The 12,197-nt window shown below is 41.1% G+C and overlaps 1 protein-coding gene across 9 annotated transcripts in view; it reads right to left on the bottom strand.

Moving 5' to 3' along the window:
• The window catches only part of si:zfos-1056e6.1 (uncharacterized protein LOC107988029 homolog), a 134,044-nt gene that overhangs the window by 95,798 nt on the left and 26,049 nt on the right, over positions 1 to 12,197 (bottom strand). For all 9 annotated transcript variants that reach the window (XR_009515127.1, XR_009515128.1, XR_009515129.1 and 6 more), the window contains exon 2: positions 4,161 to 4,323. Coding sequence is in view for 6 of the 9 variants with exons in the window: in XM_059986046.1 (XP_059842029.1) it covers positions 4,161 to 4,230 (70 nt within the window). In the remaining 3 variants the exon portion in view is untranslated. The remainder of the gene's footprint in view (positions 1 to 4,160; positions 4,324 to 12,197) is intronic.

Raw genomic sequence — 12,197 nt, 5'->3', positions numbered from 1 at the left:
TCCAGTGTGGCAATTTTTGAAGAGAAGGTGTGAGATGGAAGAGGAGGATTCTAGGCCTAATGATGAAGAATTACAATCTTCTGAGTCATTTCACTGCACTTGTGCAACAACAGACACAAAAATGTCCATCCTTACAATGAAAGCTACTTATCAATGGGCTTTACATGAACCAGTGATCCAAGTTGTCCTATTTCATTGTGCCTTGTCTGTGACAAAAAACATATGAATGTAGCAATGGCTCCAGCAAAATTGAAAAGACACTTACCTACAAGTCACAACCATATGACAAGTGAAACTGCTGAATATTTTAAACAATGATTTGAATCTCAAAATAAACAGATGAAACCTTTTGAAAATGAAGTCACAGTCAGTAAAAAGATTCAGGAAGCAAATTATTTAGTAGCTTTAAGACCAGTTCACATGAGAATATTTTAAAAACTGAAAATCTGGACAAAGAGCATATCAATCTTCTGTTGCACACAGAAATCTGGGGGCTTAGCAGAGCAAGAGTTTTCAACAGGGTGTTTGAGCTGAAAGGTGAATTGCAGGAGTACTTTCAAGAAAATGAGAATGCTTAGAAGATGAAGAATGTCTTCAGAAACTAGCCTACTTAAAAGACATTTTTCATCATATGAACCAGTTGAACAAGTCTCTGTAAGGCCCTGGGGAAAATGTTTTGACATCTACTGTCAAGATTCTTGGATTTAAAAGGGAACTGAATTTTTGGAAATATCATGTCGCAAAGGAAATCATGAAATGTTTCCATTGCTGCTTGAGCTTGATGTGAGGAAGGATATCAGAAAGTCTCGAGTCTTACTGAAAGCTGTCCCTGGAAGAACAGCAGAACAAAATTGAAGAGTATTTTTCCTCCTTTCAACATGAGTGTATGACTGCATGAGGGACACTTCTCTGAATCATCTACTCAGCCTGAGAACTTGACTTTGAGCGAAGAGGAAGAACTTTGTAAGCTGCACCTTGATCATGCACTCAAGATGAGATTTACTAACCTGCCCTAGGACAAGTAATGGATTTCTGTGAAATAAGAGTATCCTGCCATTCATATCAAAGCAATGAACATTTTGCTGCAATTTTCAACTTCTTACATGTGTGAGCAAGCTTCTTCTTGTTTAGCAAGCATCAAGAGCAAGGATAGAGATTGTCTCATTTCAGCTGAATGTGAAATCCATGTGTGCCTATCTGAAACATGAGGAAATCTGCACCTACCACCCCACCAGCCTCCAGGTCCAATGTATAATTCTCCATAACTTCCTCTACCTCCAACGGGATCCAACTACCAAGCACATCTTTCACTCCCCCCCTTCCTGCTTTCTGCAGGGATCGCTCCCTACATGACTCCCTTGTCCATTTGTCCCCACCATCCCTTCCCACTGATCTCCCTCTTGGAACTTATCCTCATAAGCAGAACAAGTGCTACACCTGCCCTTACACTTCCTCCCTCACCACCATTCAGGACCCTAGACAGTCCTTCCAGATGAGGCGACGCTTCACCTGTGAGTCGGCTGGTGTGGTATACTCCATCCTGTGCTCCCGGTGTGGCCTTTTATATATTGGTGAGACCTGATGCAGACTGGGAGACCGTTTCGCTGAACACCTATGCTCTGTCTGCCAGAGAAAGCAGGATCTCCCAGTGGCCACACATTTTAATTCCACATCCCATTCCCATTCTGATATGTCTATCCATGGCCTCCTCTACTGTCAAGATGAAGCCACACTCAGTTTGGAGGAACAACACCTTATATTCCGTCTGGGTAGCCTCCAACCTGATGGCATGAACATTGATTTCTCTAACTTCCATTAATGCCCCTCCTCCCCTTCTTACTCCATCACTTATTAATTTATTTATCCCACCCCACTGCCCCCCTCACAATCACTCCTTGTCCGTTCTCCATCTCCCTCTGGTGCTCCCCTCACCCTTTCTTTCTCCCTAGGCCTCCCGTCCCATGATCCTTTCCTTTCTCCAGCTCTGTATCCCTTTTGCCAATCACCTTTCCAGCTCTTAGCTTCACCCCACCCCCTCCGGTCTTCTCCTATCATTTTGGATTCCCCCCCCCTTTCAAATCTCTTACTATCTTTTCTTTCAGTTAGTCCTGACGAACGGTCCCGGCCCGAAACATTGACAGTGCTTCTTCCTATAGATGCTGCCTGCATTCCACCAGCATTTTGTGTGTGTGCTTATCTCAAGTTTGATCCAGAATTGATAAATTTATTATGTTTGCCGTATGAGTTTTTAAAATTTATGAAAGAGATTACTTTCAAGAAAGGTAAATTGGGCTTAACTATCTTATGTTTTTCAGGAAAGATTAGCTCAAAATTAATTCTCCACTCAAAAAGCATTGACAATTATTTTTGGAATATTATACCTACATCTTACTGATCACACTAACGTACTGTGAGCTGGATGCAGGGGTTCCCTGAGACCTTTAAATTATTTCAAGGGCAAAATGTTTAAGAGCGGCTGCTCTAGATGGTGTGCCTGTAAAAATTAGTTAGAATGTGGGCAGAACCTCACACACCTCGACCTCCTCAGAAAGTGCAGATGCTGCTGTGTTTTCTTGACCAAAGAGATGGTATTCGGGGAGCAGGTGAGATTGTCCAATTCGTGCACTCCCAGAAACTTGGTGCTGCTGACTCTCTCCACAGAGGAGGTATATATGTACAATGAGGAGAGGTCAGCCTGCACCTTCCTAAAGTCCACCATCATGTCTTTGGTCTTGTCCACATTGACACTCAAGTTGCTGTGTTCACACCATTCTACCTGTGGCTCTACCTCCTCTCTGTATGCCGTCTCACCATCATCGTTGATGAGGCAAACCACTGTTGTGTCAGCAGCAAACTTGATGGCTCAGTCTGAACTGCATCTAGCAGTGCAGTCACGCATCAGCTACGTGAACAGCCACAGGCTGAGAACAATGCTCAGCGTGATGGAGATAAAGACGCTTCTGCCAAAATGAACTGACTGTGGCTACTCTGTCAATAAGTCCAGGATCCAGTTACAAAGGGAGGTGTTGAGAGGACAGATTACCCATCTAAGGGATGCTCATATTAAAAATCGAGCTGAAGTCGATAAACAACATCTTGGCATATGAAGCTCCATCTTCCAGGTGGGTCAGGGCAGAGTGTAGTGCAGAGGATGGAGTGTAATCATCAATGGACTGATTAGAGTGATAAGCTAACTGGAAAGGATCCAGTGAAGCAGGAGGATGGGATTTAATGTGGTCCATAACCAGCCACTCAAAGCACTTAATTAGTGTTGAGGTCAGTACCACTGGACAGTAGTCATTGCGGCATGTTCTTGGGCACTGGGATGATGGTGGCTGTCTTTGAGCCTGTGGAGTCAGACAAAAGTTGAGGATGTCTGTTGGAAACTGTTAACTGGGCTGAATGTCCCTCAGCACCTGACCAGGTATGTTAGCAAGCCCTCCAGCTTTACATAGGCTGGCTAGGGTCTTCCTCTCATCTGCTGCAGCCAGACTGGGGGGTGGGGGTTAGGAGGACATCCTCACTGGCACATTGTTCTGTGCATCAAACCGAGTGTAAAAGACATTCAGCCTATTAGGAAGAGCAGAGTCACTGTCCTTGAGACACAGTCTGAATGCCCTGCAAACCAACCAGGACAGTTTACTCTGTCCTCAAAGACAGTTGTCTCTGGTGTCACAGAAACCAGGATAGGAATTATAAATTTGAGTATTGCTTAACAGGAAACTATAAGGTCAGCAAACAAAGGGGATGGAGTGAATCGGACATGATACAAGCAGCAAAACTTTGAGTGGCTAAATTCATGGAGAGTGAAATAAAAGCCTGACCTGCAAAAAGTTCAATTGGTCAAGTGAGGGGATAACAAATCTTTAGTTGAGGATTTCAACAGCATGCTAGCCACGTAAAGGCGAGAACTTCGCGATATTAACAAATTGGAAATAGACACTCAGCGATGATTTGAGATGTAAAATTTAATTTTTGGCATGACACCAACGTGGTAAGCTGTTAGATTCTCTTTCAGGTTACCCGTTGCTGAGGGAGCGGTGGCTGGAGTCAATAAAATATACACGCACGGACATACTAAGTTCAACCATTTGAGGGCACTGTTTCACGCAAGCAATAGCAAAATGAATAACATGTCGTCTGTTCAGTGATATCCCTACCGTTAAGGTCCAGTCGTTTCAAAGCAATCCAGATGCGGGAGGCAGTCGCTTCGTTTGTAACCGCTGCCATGTTCCCCGTTTCGGCCTGCCTTTCTCGCACAGTCAGGCTCCGTGCTGCTGCGTGTCTCGCCGCGTTCTCCAATCAGAAAACGATCTTCGACACCTGGAAAAGGGAATAAGGTAGCTCGCTGACCCCAGGCTCATGAAGCCGCAGGGATGGGGGGGGGATGGGGGGGGGGTGGATTCTACTTGTGCAAATAATGTATTGTGATCATAAACTGGGGAAACCGTTTTCATTATACATCTTTAACATTTTGTCTGAACAATAATAATGCGCTTTATTTTCTTGTATTCCTGGTATCTACCATCTTCTGTGTATAAATCAATATAATATCTGCGGGTTCCACGTATTATAAATTATGATTTTGTATCAGATTAATCTCTCACAGTTCTTAAAAGAAGGAGATAAAACGCAAACACAAGGAATCTGCAAGTGCTGGAAATTCAAACAAGACACACAAAATGCTGTTGAGTCTTGACGAAGGGTCTCGGCCGGAAACGTGACTGTGTTTCTCTATAGATGCTGCCTGGCCTGCTGCGTTACACCAGCATTTTGTGTGTGTTGCAGGAGATAACACGATCGGCTTCAGTAGGAGAAAAGATTTTTTTAATTTGGAACATAAAAAATGAATTGTTCAAAACCTGAGAATAAAATTTAAAATTATGGAAATCTGGTAGTACAGTTCTCAGGCACCTCCGAGTATCTCCCTCTACCATGACTCACCACTGAACATCAGACTATTACTTCCCAGTCCCCCAATTTGCTTCCTGAGTTGATCTTCCCTCCAGAGATTCAACCTTGTAGTCCTTTGGCCTAATACAGCTCACTTCTTCATGCCAAATATCTACAATTGGTACCGTCCAGATAGCCCTATTGTTTTAGTATGCTCTTGCCCCTCACTCAAAATTTTTTCTTCCAACTTTGACTTCATCCTTTCTGCTCTGATCTCACCTACCCACTGCACCATCTTTATCATGGATACAACCACTGGGTATACATTTATAAAGAGAGTGCACGGAAGGTATTCTTAATTCATTTAGAATTGTTAACTATCAAAATGGATCTTGATATAATAACTGCAGCAGTGAACTTCATATTGGAGAAAAGTTCTAGTAATCATTTCCATGATGCAAACATGAATTGTTCCAACAATATTACATCTGTTATATCAGTGCCCTTATCTTTTGGGCTAGAGCAGGACATAGGTAGTAAACTATTTGGTCCTTTATTTACTTTGAAGTCAGCACAGTGTCCAGAATGTAAATATAGCCTTATGCAGTAACCAGTTCTTGACACTGAGAGGCAAGTTGCAACTATTTTCAGCCCCTTGATGATGCTAAACAAACATTTTATGACTGTTTCTATATTGTACAGTATTGCCAATTAACTATTAGATCCTTAATTTATATCATACATAGATCGTGATACCATTTAAAATTTCCTTTTAGCCTACTCTTGTTCATACATCCCAAAAGCTAGCTTCCTATCATTGTTGTTTCTTAATCTATAAATTCTTCTTCGATTGCCCATCGGAATCCGATGACGACATCCACTCCTTTAACGGTGAGATCTTTGGTGACTATACAGTCCTATCCTGGACCCATAAGTTCTACTGCAGATGGGATATGTATATGTGGTAGCGGTGGTAGTGATGGCAACCATGGCTGCATTTCTGCTGACTCTCTTATGCTGTCTTCTGGTTGTTCTTTCCATCTCCATCCCTGCACAGCTGTCACTGAGTGTTACAGTCAGCAGCAACATCCTCTAGGTCCTCAGGTCTGATCTTGCACTTCCTTAAAGCATTCTTCATCTGATCCTTATAACATTTCTTCGGCCCTCCAGCTGTTGACCATAATGTAACTGGCCGTATAACGCTCTGCGAGGTAGCTGACATGGAGATATCCTTATCACATGCCCCAGCCACTGCAGCTGACACTGGGTGATCATGGCCTCAATACTTCTGCAGCTGGTCTTTACAAGTATTTCAGTGTGAAGCATCCGCTCACGCCAAGTAATTCTTAGGAAGCGCTGAAGGCAGCTTATGTGGAAGCACTCCGAGAACTTGATGTGATGGCTGTAGGTTACCCAAGCCTCACAGCTATAAAGGAGGGTGGTGACACAGACCGCTTGGTATACAGCGACCTTTGTGGAGGGACAAAGGCTCCTGTTCTGAAAGACTCTACATAGAAGTCTCCCAAAGGCAGCTGATGCCTGTTTAATGCGGCTCTGGATGTCATTGTTAATGCTACTATCGTCAGAGAGAATGCTCCCCAGATATTCAGAAGATGGCACTACTGACAGCTTTTCTTCACCAACAGTGAAGGCAGGTAGAGTGGGTGGGACACCGGTACTCCATTGGCAAACCACTTCTGTCTTGTGGTATTGACAGTCAGCCCCATCCTGCTGTACGCTCTCACCGCCACAGCAAGGACAATGTGAGGATTCTCCGGAGTATGGGCCACAGGAGCACAGTCACCTGCATACTGCAGCTCCAGGACCTGTTCTCTATAGAGTTTGGTGGTTGCGTGGAGACTCCTGATGTTAAAGTGGTTGCCATCTAATCTGACGTCCACTGCCATACCGCTGCTGTCCTCAATCTCTTTGTGGAGATGCCTGGTAACTCACAAGAGGAAGATGTTGAAGAGCACTGGTGCTAGCACACACCCCTGCCTCACCCCTGTACGTACAAGGAAGGGCTCCAACTCTTGTCCTCCTACGGTCACCTGTGCAGTCATCCCATTGTGGAACTGGTGGATGATATTAACAAATTTATTAGGACAGCCAAACCTGAGGAGGACATCCCATAAGAGCTCTCTTTGCACGGTGTCAAATGCTTTGGAGAGATCGACAAAGGCCATAAACAGGTCTTGATGGTGCTCCCGGCACTTTTCCTGAAGTTGCTGGGCTGTGAAGATCATGTCGATTGTGCTCCTGTTCTTCCCAGGTCCACACTGTGATTCAGGCAGCATTGACTCGGTGATGTTGCTGATGAGCCTCTGAAGCATCACCTTAGCCAGGACCTTTCCAGCAACAAAAAAGATACCATTTAAAGTTTCCTTTTAGCCTACCCTTGTTCATACATCCAAAAAATTAGCTTTCTGTCATTGTTGTTTCTTAATCTATAAATTAGTGCACCAAAATCAGACAAGTTGATAATCCTTTGAAAAACTACTTGAAGTGGACAAGTTAACTTCACTACTTTATGGTTTTGTTCCTTTGCTCTACTCTTATGGCATAGTTTAAAGAGAATGTAACAGGGCAACAGAGATGCAGAGTCTGAAAATCCATTCAAATCAAAATAGGCAATACTGAAAACATAGCATCTGCAGAATCAAAATTAAATTCCAGTTATTATCACACTTCAAGTTTTGATTAAATGTAGACCTTGAGATTTCTTGAATAATGCTCATAAGAGTTAAGAATTTCCTGGCGTGGAAATTCACAAGCCAGGAAACATCTGATCATTTATTCAGGGGTTAGGCAAGGCAGAAAAACATCCTTAAACACAGATTAAGATTTTCAAATAAATCATCAGAGGTTGTAATTGGCAGTGACTGGTTTAGAGTCGGTGGAGGCAACCAATATCCAACCATGGTTTCTGATTTTACACATAGAGTTGGGAACAATACTTCTGCTTCTTACAGTCAATGAGTTATAGCATGGAAGCAGGCTCTTTGGCTCAACTTGTCCATTCTAACCAAGGTGCCTTACTGAGCTTGTCTATTTGCCTGCGTATGGCTCATATCCCTCTAAACATTCCTAATCATGAATCTACCTCAGTGGCTTTTAAACACTGCATTTGTACTCTCCTCTACTACTTCATCTGTCAGCTTTTTCCATTTACCCATGACCCTCTTACAGTACCGAGCAAAAGTCTTGGGCACGTACATATAGCTAGCATGCCTAAGACTTTCACACTGTACTTTAGTAAATTTATGTATTACCCTGCACTGCTGCTGCTGCAAAAAAAAACAAATTTCATGGCATATTTTCGAGTGAAGATAAACCTGATTCTGATATGGGTGTCTATTGTGAAGTGAGAGTGGGAAGAGAGCCAGAAGAGGGGAATCAAGGTTGGGAAAAGGGAAAGGGCAAGGCGAGGGAGTGAGAAGCACCAGAGAGGCATTCTGTAGTGATCAATAAATGGATTATTTGGACTCAAATCACCCTACCTGGTGTTTCAGAGCTGGGTGTGTCTGCATCTGTGTCATCCCCTGCCCCTGGCACTCCTTATCTGCCACCTGTCCCATGTCCCTCACACAGTGCTCCACCATTGCCATTCCCAATATCCTTTGCTCCTGCCAGATTTACACACTCACTCTCTGTTCCATGTTGATAAATACAGTTCTGTGCAGAAGTCTTTGGCACCCTAGCTATATACAGAGAGTGTGCCTTAGACTTTTGTACAGTACTGTACTTGCCTTTCTGGTAGCTCAGTGACCTCTGGGAAAGGCAAGGAGAGTAGGCAGACAGTGCAGTTTTTCTGTGGCCCTTCCCCTCACTGATAGCTATACCTCCTTGAATACCATTGGTGGGGACAATCAATGAGAGGGTAAAAGTTGCAGTCTGAGGACAAGGAGGACACAACAGCTCTGAGGCTCAGCAGGAAAGGTGCAGTCAAACAGAGCAATTAAATCTTAATAAAAGTGAATTGTTTCCATTAAATAAACGGGTCCCAATTTATGGAAATTTACCCTTTAAATTAGTTAATGACTCTTTTACTTATTTAGGGATCAAAATCACAAAGAACCATAAAGATTTGTTTGGATTTAATTTTTTACCCTTAATTGATCAGATTAAAGGTTTGTTTACTAGGTGGTCACCTTTGTCTCTATCTCTAATAGGCAGGATTAATGCGATTAAGATGGTTATTTTACCTAAGTTTTTATATATTTTTCAAGCGATACCAATTTTTATCCCGAAATCTTTTTTTACTAATGTTGACTCTAAAATTTCTTCATATATATGGCAGAATAAAAATCCCAGGTTAGGTAAAACATATTTACAGAAGACAAAAAAGGAAGGCGGGTTAGCATTACCTAATTTCAGATTTTACTATTGGGCAGCTAATATTAGATATTTGTTATGCTGGTTGAAAGATGGGGGTGGATCTTTTGGCCCTTGTTGGGTGAGTTTAGAAACTAAATCGGTATCAGCTTATGCTTTGGGTTCTATTTTAGGGACTTCTCTCCCTTTTGCTCTTTCTAAATTGCCGAAACGAATTGACAACCCGATAGTTAAATATACATTGCGTATATGGTTTCAATTTCGGAGATTTTTTGGGTTGACTCAATTCGTTTTAAATAGTCCTATTGTATCTAATTGTTTTTTTCACCCTTCCATTATAGATCAAGCTTATTCAGCTTGGAAAACTAAGGGATTACTAAGATTTTCTGATTTATTTTTAGATAATTGTTTCATGTCTTTTGAACAATTATCCAACAGATATAACTTGCCGAGATTTCATTTTTTTAGATATTTACAGATTAGACATTTTTTAAGTTCTGTACTCTCTACGTTTCCAAATTTTGTGCCTTCAGATACTTTGGAGAGTTTATTTGAATTAGACTCTTTTCAAAAAGGGCTTATTTCAAAACTTTATAATATAATTATGAAGATACATTCAGAGCCCCTTTATAAGACTAAACAGGATTGGGAAAGAGAGCTTAGTTTTAGTATTTCTAGTGAGAATTGGGATAGAATTCTTCAATTAGTTAATACATCATCGTTATGTGCCAAACATTCACTAATACAATTTAAGGTTGTACATAGGGCCCATATGTCCAAGGATAAATTAGCTCATTTTTACTCTCATATAAGTCCTATTTGTGATAGATGTCATTCTGAAATTGCGTCTTTAACTCACATGTTTTGGTCGTGTTCATTTTTGGAGAAATATTGGAAAGATATTTTTGATATTATATCTGCGGTTTTGAATATTGATTTACAACCTCATCCTATTACCGCAATTTTTGGTTTACCAATGTTAGATTCACAGCATTTATCTTCTTCAGCCCGTCGAATGATTGCATTTCTAACTTTGATGGCTAGAAGATCTATATTGTTGAATTGGAAAGAAATTGATCCTCCCACTGTATTTAATTGGTTCTCTCAAACTATGTTATGTTTAAATTTAGAAAAAATTAGAAGTGGTACTTTTGAGACTTCTTTTAAATTTGAAAAGTTATGGAGACCATTTATTCAACATTTTCATATGATGTAATATGACCCTTTGCCAAGTACATTTGATTTCCCAGCTTTTAGCTTATGTATTTTGAGAGGACCGGAAGTGACGGCATTGATGAATACTTATTTTTGTGAGATATTATAAACAGCCCACTTTTTTTTTCCTTCTCTTTTGTTTGTTTTTTTTTCTTTTATATTACTTATTAGCTATAGTTATTAGATTAGATTAGTTAGTTCTGCATTATATAAATTTTTTTTTGTTTTTTTTTTCTTTCTTTTTTCTGTTTTTTTTATATTATACATTATGAAATATTTAGATTTACTATGTCCATACATATATCTTATGGCTTATGTCTTGGTAAACTCATTTATATTGTAACTATTATGTATGTTTTTTTTTCATATGTAATGGAATGTGTATGTTGGTAATTTCTTTATCAATATATCATCTGTATTCTGTCCATATTATTAATATTAATAAAAAGATTTAGAAAGAAAGAAAAGAAACAGAGCAATAATGATAACAGACTCGTAGTTAGGGGGGCAGACAGGAGATTCTGTGGCCATAGAAGAGATTCTAGTTAAGATGTGTTGCTCCTAGGTGAAAGAGTTAAGGTCATAAGATATTGGAGCAGAATTAGGCCATTTGGCCCATTGAGTCTGCTCTGCCATCTTATCATGGCTGATCCATTTCTCCCCTCAGCTTCAGTCTCCTGCCTTCTCCCTGTATCCTGTATCCTTTCATGCCAATCAAGAATCTATCGATGTCTGCCTTAAATATACCCAAAGACTTGGCCTCCACAGCCGCCTGTGGCAACGAATTCCACAAATTCACCGCTCTCTGGCTAAAGAAATTCCTCTTCATCTCTATTCCAAAAAAAAACCCTCTATTCTTGGCTGTGCCCTCTGGTCTTAGACTCCCACACCAAAGGAAACATTCTTTCACATCCACTCTACTGAGGCCTTTCAACATTGGATAGGTTTCGATGGGATCACTCCTCATTCTTCTGAATTCTAGTGAATACAGCCTCAGAGCCATTGAACACTCTTCATATGAAAGCCTTTCAATCCCGGAGTCATTCTGATGAACCTCCTTTGAACCCTCTCCAATGACAGCACATCCTTTCTTACATTGTGTTAAATTATCGCTGCAAACAGTAAAGGGGTGAGTGATGGTGAGGCAAGTTCAGCAGATGGATTGTTGCAGATGGAGTTCCAATGCCCAGTCAGCTGGCCCTGGAGCAAGGGTCGATTGTTCTAGGACATCTCTGAGCAGTTGCAAAAGGTTCTCAAGAAGGAAGGTGAACATCTGGAAGTCTCAAAATGTTACCAACAAAATAGGTGTAAAAAGGGATAAGGTACAACGGAGTGAGCATAGTGAATTGGAAAATAGTTTAATAGGCAGGACATAAGAGTGATGACCTCTGATTTACTACCAATGCCATGTACTAGTGAGGGTAGGAACAGAAAGATATGCCAGAAGGCAATACTTCAGAACCTTGGATCATTCAGAACTTTTCTGGGCTAATGGTGACTATGACAAGATGGACAAATGCACTTGAACTGGAGGGGAACCAAGATCCTGGCAAGGAGGTTTGCAAGTGCTATTTGGGATGATTTAAACTAGAGGGGTGGGACCAGGAGTGGTAGTGAGGCTGATGAGAAGTTATGGAAAGATACTGTAACAAGATAAAGTTTAGCAGTCAGGATAGCCAGTAACACAATCAAAAGAAAAAGTGCTGGTTTTAATTGCTGCTAAGTCTTTTGCATTACCTTTAATGCAAAAGACT

This window comes from Hypanus sabinus, chromosome 12 (genome assembly GCF_030144855.1).
Source record: "Hypanus sabinus isolate sHypSab1 chromosome 12, sHypSab1.hap1, whole genome shotgun sequence".
NCBI classification, from domain to species: domain Eukaryota; kingdom Metazoa; phylum Chordata; class Chondrichthyes; order Myliobatiformes; family Dasyatidae; genus Hypanus; species Hypanus sabinus.
This window is presented reverse-complemented; position numbering and strand designations above follow the sequence as displayed.